At 42.6% G+C, this 18456-nt stretch overlaps 1 protein-coding gene across 1 annotated transcript in view; it reads right to left on the reverse strand.

Annotated features, from left to right (window-relative positions):
* LOC138515327 (sodium-dependent phosphate transport protein 2B-like) overlaps positions 1-18456 on the reverse strand; it is a 109334-nt gene that overhangs the window by 40094 nt on the left and 50784 nt on the right. The window contains exons 5-6 of the mRNA XM_069630219.1: positions 13248-13443; positions 11529-11624 (exon numbers count right to left, since the gene is read on the reverse strand). Of these exons, the coding sequence (XP_069486320.1) occupies positions 11529-11624; positions 13248-13443 (292 nt within the window). The remainder of the gene's footprint in view (positions 1-11528; positions 11625-13247; positions 13444-18456) is intronic.

The following is an 18456-nucleotide window of genomic DNA, read 5'->3' on the forward strand; positions in this document are numbered from 1 at the left end:
AAAGCTGACACAATGTTGGCTACAAGATTACAGATACAGAGGTCGGACCATCAGGTAGCAAGCATATTGGTAACACCAATCAGAAAAGAAGAGAGCCAATGGATATAGCCAACTCATTTGCCAAATAATATTGAATCCTTGTATGTCACTGAGAATGAATGTACATCTGTACATAGTAGAACCACCCTTAATGCCTTTCTTTAGCCAAACTGACGGAGGAAACTCTGCTAAGTTTAGGGACTGTGATAATGGATTTGGAGGCTGAATTGGAATTAAGGATATTAAACAGGTACATCTCTGGGCCCAGAAGATCAATGAACGGTGCAGAGGTTCTATGAAATATTAGCTCTAAAGTTAAGGGACCTTTTTAATCGTATCCGAGAAGGATATTGGATTCGGCCCTCCTTTATGCAAGAGTCCATCGAAGTGCTACATAAAGAGTGTGTGGATTTCAGATAGTGTGCTCCCTGTGGGCCAATACGACAGCTGAATGTTAATACAACGATTTTAACAAGCCTACAGAATAGACACAGTTCTTGCTGACTTGCTCCATTGGGATCAGGTGGGATTCCTAAGGAAGAAATGTCAAAGATGTTTGTATTGTTTTGTATTCATGATTTATGCCACGCTTAACATTGGACTGCGCCAGCTTCTCAGTGCCAGGCATGGTAATCGAACCCACAGCATCATCTTGTTACCAAAGCAAGTATGTTGCCTCTGGCACTATTCTCATAGGTGCTGTAGAATGACGCCAGACTGACCCGATCTTTATCTAGCTGGACATGGAGAAGGCTTTTGATCAGGTCATCTGGGGTTCTTACAGGCAACAATTACAGAGCTTTGATTTTGGTTACCCTGCAGCCATGGTAGCAGTAAGGATTCATTGTGTATCATGTAGTCCTTTGGTTCTCCCTAGGGTCACTCAAGAGGTCTATCCCATTCCCTCTAATTTGTTTTCTATTCATCAATGGTTAACTTAAGCCATCAGAAGGAATAAAGAAAAAGAGACATTGCTGCAGGAACAGGAGAGTACAATCTTGGTCTATTTACAGCTGATGTCCTAGTTCACTGTACCTACCCAGAATTGTCTATTGCCACTTGATTGCAAGAATTACTGTTGAATGTATGAATGCCAGACTATAATATAAACAGAGAGGAATCCCTCCTGCTTCTACTGGGACTTTATGGTCATGACATTGCAAGAAACCTAGCTAACCTCCCATTTAAAATACGCAGATAAAATGCAGTACTTGAGGGTTTGATTGAGTGCAGATCTGCCTCCCTGTAATAGGTTAATATGCCCCATTTTGGGACATAATTCAATAAGACCTTAGGAGAAGGAACTTTCTCCAGCAGTCAGGAATGGGCTCTGATTTGCCTGCCTAAATCTCCCTAAACGGTTCGGTGGTTCTGATTATCCCAACTCACTTGCGAGTTCAAGCACAATTTGGGAGAAACAGTGAATCGCAAACCCACCGAAAACCGACTATGCATTCAGATGAACTTGTACGTTTGGCAAAGCGGAAGTTTGTCCAGTTTTGCAAATTAACTGGAGATAAATTCTTTCCCTTTGAGAAAGTTGTAAATGTCAAATTCATTTCAAGGTTCTAGAAACATATTTAATCAAGCTATATCAGAAAGGTAAGAATGGTTACACGTAGAGATTTTTATTTCTTTGAAAGAAAGGAGGACCATTGAAGAGGGAATGGCCACATTGACAATGATAAATTGGTCTGTCATTAAATTTCATGTTCAGAACAAAATTATTAAAATACAAATAGGCCTGAACAGGTGAAACGGGAGAAACATGGTTATGAGAAGAAGTATACCTTATATTGTTTAAATATTTATCTGGCGTTGACATTAAATAAATCGCGGCAGAAGGGGTGTAAGATTTGGTGGTATCAACAGATATTATCCCCACCAAAAATATGACCGTATATATATGGTCGTCTGGAACGGCTACAGGATATATTTTCTGAGGGGGGATAATTTTGGGGGTTTTTGGAAGCGGGGGTTGCGGTGGTGTCCCCCACTGCTTTAAAAAGAATGCATGGGTTGCAGGGGTTTGCCCCGCAGGTTCCATGCCTAATATTGCCGCATAAATATGGGAATATTTTTGTATGGTGATATTTTTGCGGGGATGTTAACACATGGAACTGATTTGGTTTGATCCGATTTACAGTATTTATATCGCGATCCGGGCAGAATCAACTGCATCTATGTGCAATGTTTTTTTTGCAAAACATAAGCTGAAGACTAGTACTAAAAAGAAGGCAATTTCACAAAAAGAATACACCCATCCCCTAAAGAGATGGGGTTCAACTCTTTCCGAAAGGTAACAAAGGAGCCCTCACTTCATAGAGATGAAGGTAGTGAGTTCCATAACCGAGAACCGTAGATGGAAAATCGTCAGTCACCTCGGTGTACACAGCAGGATAGTAGAATCAAGAATACATGCTTGTCAGCCGAGCAAAGTGCGTGAGTCAGCTGATAGAGTACAATCGTTTTGTACAGATACACAGGAGCGTGTCCATTAATACATTTAAACGCTAGGCAGAGGATTTTAAAATCAATCCTCTGCCTGACAGGTAGCCAGTGAAGTAATGTTCGTAACACTGAAACTGAGACTTTTTCTGTACCTTCTTGTTTCTCCTCCCACTCCCCCCTCCAGCGTTACACTGAATCGTTGCCAGACCTAGTATGTTAGCTGCTTGTGTTGTTCTTCTCCTTCTCCCTCACTCCTCCCCCCCACTCCTCCTCCTATTGTTTAATTTTCCGGCATTACGTCAATTGTCGTCAAGCATAGTAATGAACCACCTGTTTTGTCTCATTGCCCCTCACCCCCCGCCTCCCTTATTTGTTCCTTGCACTTGCACTATCTAAAATGTCTCCAGGCTGATTAAGATAGTTATTTTTCAAATTCTGAATTGTTTCAAGGACTTGTAAGAATGTCATTGTTATTTCTCCCATGTTCCCTCTCTCCTTGAAGTGCTTTGAAACACACTGTTTATAGGTGCTATAAAAATAAACATTTAAATTCAATACCTTGAGTATCAATCGAACTGCTGTGTTCTGGGCCCTTTTGAAACAGTGCAGTTGTCTCACAGGGAGCCAATAAGCATACCATTTGCATCATTTGCATAGTGCAACCTAGAATTAACCAGAGCGCCCACCACAGCATCATGATCAGTTGCCAAGATTAAAGGAAGAGCATGGCGGAGGAGGCGTACAGAATGATAGATTGAGCCATAGCTTTGACTTGTCGTTCAACTGCCAATAGAACTGTCAACTGCTAACCTGAGTAGAAATGGCCATAGGTAGATGAAAAAGACAAAGAAGAGTGAGTCCCCTATAATGTGTTGAGGCACAAACAGATTGATCTCTGTCTTGTTTGGGTTCAACTGAAGCTCATTTGTTGCCAGCTAACTTCCGCAGTACACTGTACTATGCTATGCAGTGACTCAGCAGATTTGCTAATTCTCATGCATATCTGAGTGTCATCAGTTTATGAATGGTAACAGAGATTATCTGTTTTGAGGATAGTCATGAGTGGTTGAATATAGATGTTCAGACCCCCGGGGAGCTCCATAGAATACTGGAATAGAATCAGAAGTGTAATCCCCTATCTTAATGCATTGAAAGCGATTAGTCAAGAAAGACTGGAACCACCTTTGTACAGATGGTGATAGACCGGCAACCTCAGATAATCTGGGGAGGAGAATATCCCGGTCCAGGGTATCAAATGCTGCAGACAAGTCCAGCATAATCAACAGCATAATGTCACCATCATCATCATTTTTAAGATGTCATCCCAGACCGCCATCAGGTCAGATTTCCATACTATCGCGAGGTAGAGGGAGGAATCCAGATTGAAAAGTATCAAGAATATGGAAATGTTCCTACATGATCCTGTAGCTGTAAGGAAACCACCTTTTCCAGAAATGTGGCTATGTAATTTGACTCTATGGGAGGCTGTAAGTGACTCTAGGCATACGAAGTAAATATGTGTATTGGGTCCTGAAGAAAGTGAGAGAAAAGAAATGATGAAACCCACTGAAACCGGTCGACCACTAACAAAAAAGAATGTCTGACTAGTGACCAGTCAGTAAGCAGATGAGTGAGAAGAAATAAAATTATGTTGACTTCCCTCTGTGCCCCCATTCTGGTATTTGCTGGATTTAATAATAATTTCACATCTGTTGCCAGAGTGGCCAATGAATTTGCTCAAAACTTTGGTTTCCTATATAGTTTAGGGCTAGTCTCTTTTTCTGTCCCCTCACCCGAGATAAGAGGTGCACCAGTGCACACTCAGTTAAGGCAATCTAGGGGGGATAGTAAGCAGAGGTTGGTGGGTGAAAATAGTTAATCTTCGAATTTGTAAATTGTAAAAATAATATATTTAAGTCTGGACTCTATTGTGTGTTCTGATGTGGGCCTTTGGTTCCGGTCATGGGGCCCTAATTAGTCCTAGTATGTGTTTTCTGCCCAAGTCAGGCCAGCCGCAGAACAATAGATCTGTAGGAATTTTAGGGCCTCATTACATCTTTGGCAGTAATTTGGCAGTAAATCCACTATATTACTGCCAAACTCGATTACTGTTACTGCCACTTGGTCTCGTGGAGTTACCACAGGATTACAAGTGGTGGTGGCGGGGTGTAACTCCCCATTTTTGGAGGTAAAGTGGAGGATTTCCGCTCAGCAACTAGCTGGAGTAAATCCACCAAAACCTTGAATTTGCTGTGCAAGAAAAACGGTGGTAATGCAGTTAACACTAAAAACGTGGCAGTAACGGAATTACTGCCACTTTTTTCCCCACACAGCCAAACTTGTAATGAGGCGATAGAGTCTAAACACAGCTTTTTTATTAAGAGAGTGACCGCAGAAATCTTCAAGGCTAAAGGTACTGATCCTTGGCCTAATGAAAGGTTTACAAAAGTGGTCAGAAACCGTACCATGAAGGTAGCTTGTGTCGGGCAATGGAAGCAGGTAAGGCATCAAACGTGTATTTTTTGGGTTTCAAATTCTGAAGAAGAGAAAGCATAGAATCTGAACTAACCAGGGCAAAGCCAAATAGATCATCAGCTGATGAGGAGTTGCAGTGATAAGGTTCGTTCTGATAGGTTTATTGACAAATCCTGCCCTGAATGATTTGGTTTTCATAGTAAATAATTGTTTAAGAGCATTAGCTAAAGTGGCCAAAGGAATAGAACTATATGAAACGCTGAGTGGATTAACACATTTTTAAATGGTTGCAAACAGTTCCTTGTGCTTTTCCATCGCTGCTGCAATATTATTCTGTAGAAACCAAGCCTTAGCTTCAAAGATGGCATTCTTATATGAATTGAAAGCTGATTTGCCACAATCTAAGACAGTCGAGTCCCTAGATTTTCTGCATGCTTTTTCTTTCTTGCGATAACTGGGGGTGTACCAGGGATTCAAGTGTGTTTTGGGCCATCTAAGTTGTAAAGGGGGTAAGTTATCACAGATCGATTTCAATCATCCGTTCATGACTGCATAAAAGTACAACTCAAATCCACAGTCCTGACCAGAAGATGCCAAGGCAGTGGTTATGTCAACACCATGTGTCCTTGCTAGGTCCAGGGGCGTTGCTAGGTGGGGATCTAAGGGGGCTATAGCCCCTGATCTTTTGGTTGTAGCCCCGGATAGAATCTCAGGAGCTACAGCCAAAAGACTAGCTAGCCCCCAGTCCCAACAGTTCCGACATCAGCGTAGCCCCGGGTCTTTTACAGACCTAGCAACTCCCCTGGCTAGGTCTAAGTTTTAATGATTCCATTCCTGGTCCTTATTTTGGTATATCGTGGCTGGGGTCAAACAAAGGAAAAAAATCAAATAAAGTGGTCAGACCACGAGGTGGGTAATGTGTCCCACATAATAAATCCGGAACCAGACAGTAGTAGTGGATCAAGGTAGCAGCCCTGTTGATGTGATGGAGTCACGGTTAGCGGTTTCATATCGATAGTAGTTAGACTATCCCATAGGTTATTTGATTCTGATAAATGAGCAGCATCGCACCAAATATTAAGGTTGCCAACAATCAGTAACCATGAGATGCAGTTGTGGTTAAGAATCTATCTACATTTTCTAGGAAGATAGAAGCAAGGCCACGATGGCGATAGCATGAAATAGTTTTAAAGAAAGAACCAGGAACAGAGCAAGGTTCAAAAGGCCAATCTGCAAGACCTCATCCAAATTCAGAGCCTCAACATTTAATATGCTCAGATTGACATATATAAATGCGATAACACCTCCTCTACTAATAACTTGGGTTAAACATTTGGTTGAGTAATTTTGGCAGACCAGGGAGTGAAACATATAAATATAAGCAATGTTAAATCAGGTTTCAGTTAAAAACAAGAATCCAGTGTTTCCTCTTTAAACAGGTCGAATTGTGCTGTTGCATTGATTTGATTGCTGCAGCGGACGAACATAAATGTAGTGAGTACGAAGTTTTGTAGAGCCCCAATGGTAATGTTACCGGGATTAGATTTAAGTAACATAAGATTTAAGTAACGTAAGGGTTTCCCTGGATTAGGAAATCATTGTAGGTCTCCACTGAGTCGGCACCTAGAACAGCAGAACTAAATAGCCCTAAATCGGCAGAGAACTTACGCCAGTCAAAGGTAACAAGGAGGACAGAAAGAAGTCCGGTCCACCAGGCAGGCATCCCACGCGAACCTCAGAACGGCCTGAACACGCCTAACAGGCTACCCATCAGTTAAGCCAAGAAAGGCACTAGTTTTCAGGCTCAACTTCAAGAATGAATGTGAATATTGAATGAAACAGTAGTAATTTAAGGGTCATAGCAAAGAAGGATTAGGAATAAGCGTACTTTAAATAATCGGAATAGCTCGATGGTAGGGTTTACAAAGCAAACATAGTTAAATGTGTAAATAGTAACCACAGGTAACAACAGAACAGCAACAGCAGCAGGAATTTGGTGAGGTTGCTTTAAACTGCCCTGGACCTGGAGGTCTGACAAGGCTAATGCTGCTGCTACAGCACTTTTGGAGACTGGAAGTCAGGTTTCTACAGTGCTAAGAAACTGTATGGAGAGACAGGTAAAAATCCAGGAAGTAGTGTTCTAAAATGTCAAGGGAACATGTCAGTGGTGGGACTGACGTGCATACACGAAGAATCAAATGAGCAGGCTCTGAATGCTGAGAATAGGGCCCAGAGGTATGATATGTACCTAATGATGTTTCTCTCAATTGGTGATCACTATCCAAAAGACCACAGTGAACATGAAAGAACAGTGGACTACAGAAAACTTAATTTCCCTCAATAGGGACAGCTCACTGGCATACCACATGTTGTGGAGATTGAGAGTGTATTTGTGGGTGTTTTTGAAAAGTGTGAACATTCACGTAACGTGCTCCTTGACACTCCAAAATATCATTGAGTGCATAAATATAAGATGCATGATTGTGGAAACAGGCAGCTCTTAAAGAGTGTTTAAGCTTGGATGGTTGCGCTCCATGCTTATGTGTAAAGGGAATGTAATGCCTTGAATACAACAGCAGGGACAATAGAGGCAGCCCTATATGTTTTTGCCAAATGTGTGTTCACTGCTGGTGTGGAGACAGGCTTCAGACAGTTCTCCAAAATTCTGGTCCTCAAAGCAGTGTGAAACGGCAGTACTGCTTCTTTTGGTGATCCACTGTCTAGGATGTCCATGAGAACATCCTTCTCTACTATGGCAGCCGGCTTCCCCCAGCCAAGTTACTCAGTTACATTGCTCATTACTAATCTACAAGAAAGGTCAGAGTACCATGGATTTGCAAAGTCAGTTTCTGGAAATATTTCCAGACTACTAGCCTCTTTCAATATCTCCATGAGATTTGCCATCCTGGATTCCTTCGAGACTAGTTCTTCGGGTACATTTGGGCTACCATACTCATACCCAAAGAGTACATCTTTGTTCTCCTTCTACTGGAATATAGCTCCCATACACCTGATAAAAGGTGGTCTTTGTAGAGGCGTAAAAGTCTTCCATGCCTCGACAGCAGGTTTGGAAACCTTTGCAGGCACCGATGCGCGTTGAAGTAAGATGCAGTGTCGAGGACGTTGATGACTTTGCCGATTTCAATGAATGCTTCGATGCATGCGTCGAAGTACCAGGTGTCTGACCTCTATCAATCGTCGAAGAAGAAGAACCCAACTTCTGCCTGTGTTTCGAGGAAGACTCCTTCAACACATGTTGAGGAGACTTTCTTCCCGGGCTCTCTGGCGCATGAGAAACGGAGGCTAAATGTGCCCTGCCGGTCTTGTCAGATGTGGTGGGCTTAGGAGACTTTTCTGGCTCTTTCAGAGGGGCGCTCGGAGGGACACTCAGAGCACCTTTTTGAAATACCTCCAACATTTTTTATCTAAACTTTTCCCAGTCATCTGGGAACACCAACTTACTTAGGAAAGTAACCATCTTGTCAGGAGGGTGACGAGTGTCAAGACCTCCAGCACTTTTGGTGTTTAGCGCACTTTTTTATCAGTGACACATCCCTCGAGTCATCCGAAGACCTCCTTTTTGACGGGATAGCAAAAGGGCATTTTAAATGGGGCCTACCTGCCACGAGTTTCCCCTTCTTCTCTCACAAGGCCTTCACAGTCATTGATTGGCAGAAAACACTTTCATCCACTCTGTGGTCTGCTCCCAGGCACCACAAACAGACACGATGCAGGTTTGTTAAGGACATTATTGCTTCACAATCAGAACAATGCTTGAACCTCATATTGGGTGTCGACATCATTATCGATTTCTCGAATAAACGCAGTAAAATTTTGCGGAGGCAAAGAACCGTCCAAAGTTCGCTAGCATGCTGAAAAACAGAACTGAGGCAATGGTCGCTGTGCGTGCAATTTATACCATCGTTGACGTCATGGCCGAAGACAGGACAGAGGCCGATGAGGGCCGCGACTCGATGCCGCAGGGTTCCCAATAATTGAAAAATATATTCCGATGCAAGTTGCAAGCAGACTTGAGTATCCAAGCTGAGGAATATATGGGAATGTGTGGGAGGACACAATCCATTTGAAATGTTTTTTTTTAAAATAGGATGGGTGAATAAAACAATTTTCTGTCTGTGCAGCCCAGGTACACCAAAATGATGACAATTGAATATAATTGTGCCAGAAATCTAGCCAGGTACTTTAATATTCACTATTACATACTACATATCACAGGGCCTGCGGCAGCTGCTGTGTACTTATGGTTAAGTTGCTCAACTCATAGGAAGAGCACTTTTTTGGGTAGCTTATAACTTTCCTCTCCCCCGGATGAATTCTTACCAAACTTTGCAAATAAAGTATATGGTCCCGTCTGAATGTTTTTGGCAAGTTTGATGAGGTTTCATAAAGGGGGGGAAAAGTTGTAGAGGGGGGCCCAACATTTCTTTTTTCCATCGACGCAATAGAAAAAATGCTTTGCTCATGCTTAGAGTCCTAACCGCTGGATGGACTTTCACAAAATTTGAGGCAGGATCGGCTGCTTGGTCCCAAAAGAGTGCTTTTGTAAATTTGGTGTAAATCCGTCCAGTAGTTTTCTTTAAAACGGGCTAAAAGCAGGTAAACAAAAATTAGTGATATCTGAATTCGGTCCGCTGACCCACTTCCCTGTTCGGTCCACGGACGGGCATCTGATTGGCCTAGAGGGTGACATGATGTCCGCGGACAACGGACGTGCCCAATGATTGGATGGTGAAAAGCGTGAAGTGCGTCAGAATTTTGAAAACGTCCTCCATGTTGGATTCGTAGGCAGTGGCGGTTGTCCGCGGACATCTCAGTAAAAACATATAAAAAACACATTACACTTATCAAACTTATCAAACAATCTCTGGGGAGGCAAGGGGTGATGAGGATGGGATGGAATATGGCTGTAAGAAGCCAAAAAACGGGTGTTTTTCGAACCCGAAGTCCGTGAACAGTCCAGCTGTTCGGGCGCGGTCCTGTGAATGTTCGCGAACACTAAATGTTCGTGGACATCTATGCCTATTTCTGCATTACAAGGTTGGTGAAAAGCAGTTTTTAGATGGCTTATAACTTTGGCGGCACTCAATGAAACTGCATTGAATTATATTCTAGACCTGATTCTGAATGGTTTTGCAAAGTTTGGTGGGATTCTGTCAAGAGGGGGTCACAAAATATTTTAAAGGCTTATAAATGTGGTGCAATTTGACGAATCTACACAAACGGATGCAAAAACATTTTAGTTCTAGATATAAATGATTTTGGTGGGATTTTGTCAACAGGGGGCTAAATTAGAGGGGGGGTCTATAACGTTTTGCAAATGTTCCAGAGTTTTATTTTTTGACAAGTGTAATAATGTAGGTACAAAAAATTATGACATACTTTTGGTGACTGAGGTATCGCCTGTGGCCATGGGCAGTGGCCAGATTGTCCGGGTCATGGCATAAGGTCATGACCCGGACAATCTGGCTACTGGGTATGACCACGAGGGACAACAAATGGGATTAAAGTGCCCTTGTCCATCTGGGACCGGCTATGTGGTAAAGTTATTTGAAAGTAGGATGGGTTTGAAAGGAGAAACAAATTGTGCTCGTGATAATATGGTCGTATGGTTCTCTCGTCCCCTTCTGCAGGCTGCCATGGAAAGGGAAGGGGGGCTCTGTATGGAGCCCTGCCTTCCTTTTCCATGGTGGCCATCTTGGAAAGGGATTTCCTTCCTAAAGCGGGACGCCACTCTGTTCCACGATTTATCAACAAAGCAAAGCAATATCATAAGTACTGTGAGTATATTTTCAATGCATATGAACCAGACATCGTAGGCTAATTGACGTTTGGGTTATAATGTACGCACTCACTCGCTGCCTTTAAGATGTATGCATAAGTCATCATTTCCATAGGAAAGATTTGATGCGCCAGAAGGGAATGGAGACTGGACAGCACCTATCAGACGTCACATCCCTTTCTGAAGCATGTGTGTGAGCTTGAGAAGAACAGGAGTCAGTTAGGTATGGAGATGCATGCCCTAATTCTCCTGAGTAACTGGGAAATCCTCTTGGTAGCATTCCACTCCATCATTTTCAACTTGTCTATCCCACTGCAGAAGGTAACCAACCACCGGAAAAGCAGCATTGAACCCACCCTGAAAAAAGGAAGCAGTTCAGCTAGAGCTGCTACGTCATGCACCCTTGGCATCAGAAGATAAGATGGTTCGGCCTTTGGCTCTATTGTGAAAGTGATCAAGGAATCCACATAATGGTGCAATAAAAGAAGCTTCCCAGCAAAAATGTAATATAATGGTGAATAAAAATGCTTGCGCCAATGCTATTTAACCACTAGAAATAAACGTTGGTAGATTTCCATTTCATAATTTTTAAACCATCGGTTCCATTAAACATAACAATTAACTTCAAAACTATTCAATAAAGGATGTATCCAAAAGGTTGATCCGGTAGATTAGAATAGAAAAAGTCGCAGAATTAATGTACTATGGGTGGACAATTCTAAAACAGTACGAAAGGCAAATAAGTGGTCAAAGTAGTACTTACAAGAACATGTGTAGTCTTGCACCAGCTCTTTACAAGGCTTTTATTTCGTACGGACTCATCTCCAAGGGCAATCCCATTTATTACATTTTTATCCAGCTATGGAAAGAGAAGAAGTACCAATGAAGAAGAAATCATCCTATAAACAGATCTACACCTTAACACTTCAGCCTAAATGTCTGCATACCCATAATGTCTGCTTGTGACATGTGTCTGTGGTGACACTGGGGGCCACATTACAAGTTTGGCAGTATTCTGGTGGTAAACCTGCCAGAATACCAGCAAAGGGAATGGCTGTTACAGCCACCTGGTCCGGTGGAATTACCCCATGGAGACAATGGACTATTTTTCACGGCAATGCATCAGAATTACCGCCCTCATTTTAGCTGGAGGTCTTTCCTCTGCCACACCACCACTACATTTGTAGTATGGCGGTGCAGTAATGCGGCAGTTACCACTGCATTTCCGCAGTTCTGCCCCGCACCACTGTACTTGTAATGGGGCCTTTAGTCATTTAAAGCTACACAGGGCTAAAGAGGAATATCAAATCAATGATGAGAACATCATCATTTTTTAAGTGCACGTTTGCCTTTAATACTCCACAGCTTTCTCTGCCAAATTGTTATGGTTTTGAGGTAGGTGTGTAAATAAGGCATGGAACTCCAGATGGAGTCTGGTTTCTGTGCCTTGGTATCCATGAGCCGCAATGCAAGCAGTAATGCCGGCGGCCATGTGCATCCCTGCCGGGCGGGGATTACAATGAATCCCTATGGATTCTGCCTGCTTTTTACAGGTGTCAAATGTGGAATACATGTAGGTTCGAGCCTCTCTGCCCACTTCAAAATGAGATGTGGGTTTAGAGGCGGGCCTAGTTCCTGCATTGATCAGCAGTAAGAGGTGCAGGGTACTTTACGCCTCATGCCATAGTACTTTGCAGGAAATATGGTCAGATTTGGCCAGAACGCACTGACGGAAATTACTTACCAGAAATGACTCTCGTACTGGTTGGTAATTACGTTCTGGCTCAGTGTACATTTGCAGCAAAATTGTATACTTTCTCACCAATGCCCCACAGATCTGCATTGTTGCTCTTTCAGTAATTCAGGGAATTCAAGAAGGCAGGCATAGTACATAGAACTTAATGAAGTCATTAATTACAAGTTTACTGGTCGGAAAACAACGGTACCGGTAAGCTTGTCAGTACTGTTGTTTCCGGACCAGTAAACTACGAGTTCTGTGAGCGTGTGACACCCGCTCGCAGACCTTGGCGGATGCACCGGCACCATTTATAAATGGTGCCGGTGCATCCGTCCTCCCCATTCCCATTGAGTCCAGTGGGACTCAAATGGGAATAGGGAGGTATATTTTCTGGCGCCCGGGAATGGGCAATTGCCGGGTCTGCCGGGGGCTCTAATGCCCCGGTAATTGCCCATTCCCGGGCGCCGGAAAATTCATGACTCCTATGGCAGTATTTACCGGCACAACTACCACCAACCTCATAATGACGCCCATTGACTTAACATGTGCGCTAAGATTTATTTTGGCCGTACCTAATATTATTTCCTTAGTGCTCTGTCACTATTTTAAGCATCATTCAATGCTATGCAACCTAATATGTATCCAACAATGTACACATTATCCCAACATTTAAAAAATTATTTCTGCAAAATTGGGAGAGGATAAACATTTTTAGTGGCTTCTAAATGTCCTGAAAGATGTTACCTGAACAAAGAGCTTGGTGAAGGGATCAGTGATGACCTTCAGAATGTCAGGCGCATCCTTGCCGCTCTTTATGTTGAAGGTACTGACGATGACGTTAGTAAGGTGGTACAGGTAACTACTGGCCACTTCAATGGGTAGCAACACAAGCACAGAGAGCCAATTGAAGAAATCGTGGACAGTGGCACCTGCGAAAGCCCTGCAGAGGGGAAACAGACATGTGTTTAACAATTACAAGTTCAAAGTATAAGGTCGCCCGTCGGCACAGCCAATGATGGTGTCTACTGACGGTCACTGGCATATGTGTACCCAAAGGAGCAAGCCGATGAGAGTCGTATTTCTTCAACTTGGCCCCCGCTAGCAAGAACGAGATACTTAATTGACCACAAAAAACAGTTGACTTGTGGTATCAAAGAGAGTCTTAGTAGACGACAATCTTCAATTGATAATTCTTTAATCAACTGTCTGGCAAGCATCAGAGTCGTTATCAGAAGTCACAGCCAGACAGTTGGCGCCACCTTCAAAAACACTGTGTTCACTTAAAGGCTCAGGCCATAATATTATTTTTTAAATGTTATTTTAAATGTTGAATGCCTGTTTTTAGTTTGCCTGTTTTTAGTTTACATATAAACAATATATACACTATTCAAGTAAAACACACAACTCGATCACTAGTCAATTAATTAAAGCAATATTTACAATCTAGTCCCCATTCTACTTAATCTTTATTATTTAAAGAAATCCTCAGTTCCCGCATATTGATGTCTGCTAAAATCATGTAATTCTCATTAATTAATTAATTCATTCATTTTGTCATTTGTTAAGCGCCTTTCACCATTATTATGGGCCCAAAGTGCTTTTGGTTGACTGCCCTTAGATGAACTGCGGTTGGAAATGTTTGGTGCTATCGTGCATGTGCGCATCTCAGCCATTATAGTAATGCAACGGTGACCAAGACCCCGGTAGTCACCCATGTCTGAATGGAGTGTGTAAGGGCGCAGAGAGTTACATGGAAAGCTACAGTTGGAATTTTTGTTGTTAAATGTAGCTTCATTCTTATGGCAGAGGTGATGTGCAAGAGTGTGTGTGTTGTATGTGCGTGGAGGGTGTGTGGAGTGAGGCTGTGCCTTCCACTAATATGCGACGGTGGTGCGCAGTGCAAGGCGAGAAATTGGTTAATTGTACAAAACAACAATCACTCATTCCTGGGTTCCATCTATGTACAAGGAGCATTGCTGCATCCCACAGGCAATTTAAGTGCTTGATGAGGGTATAATACCCGCCCTCTGAGAGGCATCAGGCAGAAACCTGCCTTTCCCATATCAATACACCCCCCCACCCATGAGGAAGCTCCGCTCAGCTTTTAGATGGCTCACACCTCCCAAAGGTTAATATCTCTTTGTTTAATTAATTATCCTCTGAATCTGGGTAAGAGGTGGATCTAACTGGACAAATGCAGGAACAATAGATAATCAGACTAATTCTCTCCAGAAAGGAGGGTCAACAGTGCCATGGTTAACCTGCAGGGAACAAACACATCCTGTTCCTAGTGAGATACTAACACAGGTTTGCTTGCTATGCTGAACCTGTAGTCACTCACAGCATCTCGAGAAGGAGCCCTGTTTGCTCCCCAACACATGCAACGTATGGACACTGACCCCTGTGCTTTACTTTTTGCCGTAATCTTTTTCAGAACAGTTGGGAGCAGAGAGCCATCTTATGTATTAGAGTTCTAGAGGATAGAGTGCATAAAGGAAAGGCACAACTGATATTGAGCATGCAGGCACTTGGAGGGGAATTGGGTGTTGGGAGATCACGTATGAACCCACTCACGACCTGCTTTCTAAAACTGTCCTCCGGCCTCCACAAAATATGGAGCCTAGCTCCAATGGTGTGGCAATGGGCCAGTGTTTGCAAGCATGTCTCCTCAGCGTGCACCTGCCAAGATCAATTGCATGACATTGTATACTGGCAGGCCACTCCTTTTATGGTTCAATGCCCGAGGCATGATACTTGCTCCTACCTTTAGCAAGATGCACCGCAGGTGTGCCACTCTTCTAATCCGCTGAAAGACCTACTTTTTTTACCGAGCAAAGTGTATGAAAGCACATTAAGTTCAGCTACAAAATGGAGGTGATGAAGATTGTCAAAAATGACCCTTTTACAAAAGCTGGTTCCGAATGTCAGTCATTATTAGAAGCAATGAAGAGGTGCAGAGATCAGAGCATCCACTGACTCTTTGTGCTGCTGCTGACCTGGTGACATCGATCCCAGGCCGGTCATGAAGCCAGAAGCGAATCACTTGACTAACCCGTGTTTGCTTTCCAGATCACCTTTTTAACTCTCCAATAGATTCAGCCAAAATGCATGGCTCACTTTTCTACATGTATCTGAAGTGCAATTATGATGTCACTCACATGTATGGCAAGAGTTAAGGTTGCAAGTCGTATACATTTCTTTTATCTATCTTAATTAAGCAACGATTCATAAAAGAATCTAGAACAAATTACATAGCAAATCCAGAAAATGGACCCTGAAATTGCAGTCGGGAGTGGGGCAAAGGAGGGGGTAAAAAAAGGGGCTGTGTCTAACCCACCCCTCACAGCAGGACCATCATTTTGAAAAACAGCAAAAAGTTGGAGAAAAAGTGTACGGCAATAATGATACCCTCCACGATGCAACATATGATATGATAGGTTATTTATAATGTGCTTAATACCCAGAGGTTTCTAAGCGCTGGACTGGGAATGGAACCTGTGTGGCTCTGTGTCGTCTTGCTTTTAAGCCGAGCAGGTTGCCGCTGAACTATCCTCCCGAGACCAGGGCCTATGTTGAGGTTCCCTTAAAAACAAGTAGTGCAACGATGTTAAGAGAAGACAAATGCCATTTTAATGAAAATGTGTTTTGTGGAAAAGCTTTGGTGAGCTTGCATACCCAAAATAACGTCATATATTTCAGCAGATAATCCGGTAAAACTGAGGGTGAATTGAGTACAGGGATTTATGCTTGAACTTTCTCATGAAATACCTTAAGACCAGCCAATGCACCACCTGCAAGCCAAGCATGGTGAACCCTGCTTTATGAGGCATTTTGGGGAATCTTTCTTTTATTTTTATCTTGTATGCCTCCTGGTTCCTATCTCTTCACCCTCCCTGTGAAGAACCTCGTGCAATGGAATCAAATGGTTCCAGCCTTCCAGAGCCCTTGCCAAATCACTTATGGCAAAGACGGGAGTCCCCAGTTAGTGACCTCCACTCATTTGTCATTCCCTGATCCTTGTTGTACATGATGTAGACTATATCTGTTAGAGTGAGAGAGAGAGAGGGAGAGAGAGAGAGAGCGAGAGAGAAAGAGAGAGAGAGAAAGAAAGAGAGAAAGTGGGGGAGAGCAAGAGAGAGAGAGAACTGCAGGGTTAGACACTGGATGAGAGAAAGTAGCGAGAGAGAGAGAGAGAAAGAGGAAGAGGGAGATAGAGGGAGGTAGAGACAGGGTTAGACAGTGAAACAAAGTAAGAAAGTATCGAGGGTGCGAGAGAAAGAGGTGGAGAGAGATACAGGGAGAGAGATATAGAGGGAGAGAGAGACAGGTTTGAGACAGTGGAACAAAGCGAGAAAGTAAAAATACGAACCGTCTGCAGAGCCCAGTGGCAGAAAAGTGGGGAGGAGGCAATGTCGTGCCATGCTAGTCCCTTTCATGGCTTTCTATGCCTTTTAATACTTTATTATGCCTTTGTCGTGTCTTTCATGCCTTGCTATGACCTGCTATGCCTTCCTATTATTCAGAGACGTTTTTATGGGAGGGCAAAAGGGGCACTTGCCCAGAGCCCCCACCTTAGAGGGGGCCCCACAAGGCTAGCTGATCTGAAGAAGTAAGATTGCATTGTTCACCAGTCTTAAATAGCACACGTCAGGATATTTTATGGGGTTCTGCTGAGGCGCTAAACCCATTGCTTTTCTGTTTTGGCAAGTGCATTCTGCCTTGATCAATTCATCATGTATTGCTTTTTGTGTTGACTGTGGTATATATAGTTGTGTGTTCCTTATGGCACAACTCTGTAGCATCCTTTCCTTCCTGTGGGAATTATGTTGATCATGTGCAATAGGCAATGGTGAAATGCATATTGACAAATTGAGTGCAATAGTTCAGAAGTTAGCTCAGTGTGTGAAGCACCCATTGCAGAGATATGTGTTCATATGCAAAATTAGAATATCACATTCCAGCAAGGCTGGCTGAGCCTTTCATATGTCTGAAGTTTATAAACCTGCCTGCATATGTACTTGGTTTTGCAGAACAACATATACTATTATCAGCAATGACCTGTACCAGATAAGGGTTGCTATAAAATAAACATATCATCTATATGGTGAAGGTCTAGAAATTGGTTTAGTCAGATGGAGTGCTGTAAAACCTAGGCAATCGCCTCCAACGATGACATAAACTGTTAGTCCAAGAAGTGAATAAGTATCAAAATTCAAGACTATGGTACGGGAGCGTTCATGTTTGTATCCTGGATTTGCCAGCAGATGATACAGTGATCATGGTCAAATCATTGAATATATCTTACATTACTGTGCTGTCTTCTGTTAGGTTTGCCTTCTTGCATGCTACTGGTATCGTTTAGTCCATTACTTGATCTTTCTTCTTATGTAGGCCATTTGGGTGGAAGGTTTGGTAGATAGAAGAGAGTGGACCATATGTTGCAGGCCTCAGGCAAGCATATTTTAAGATCTGCTTGTTTGACACAAAAAACAGTTTGCTTTTTGGTAAAAGTCAAACGTTTTTATGCACGTTTATAAATGAAAATGTCACAAGCCGTTGTTTTGGAAGTATTTAAAGCTTTAAAATACAAAAGACAAACCCAGATTAAATTTGGTAAATCACATTGATTGGTATGCTGGTTCTTATATACTTCCCTTGATGATGGAGATAATGAAGCTAGAATCATTCCATTTTTGCATAACACCCATCTATAATATTTTGTTTAAAAATGGTCATCTTTGGTAATGTGATTTGTGTATTTTCTAAGTCCGTTTTTAAAAATAAAATTAGATTGTTTTAGTTCATGGTAAGACCTGGAGAAAAGTGTTCAAATTCAGAAATTGCAGAGTTGACACAAATCTCAACTTCACCCCATAACCAATGTGTGATCCTGGGCATCTCATTTAATCTTGTATTGCCGAACCTCTCAATATTGCCAGTCCCTAAACCTTTC

This window comes from Ambystoma mexicanum, chromosome 6q (assembly GCF_040938575.1).
Source record: "Ambystoma mexicanum isolate Mex_15411 chromosome 6q, UKY_AmexF1_1, whole genome shotgun sequence".
Taxonomy (NCBI): Eukaryota; Metazoa; Chordata; class Amphibia; order Caudata; family Ambystomatidae; genus Ambystoma; species Ambystoma mexicanum.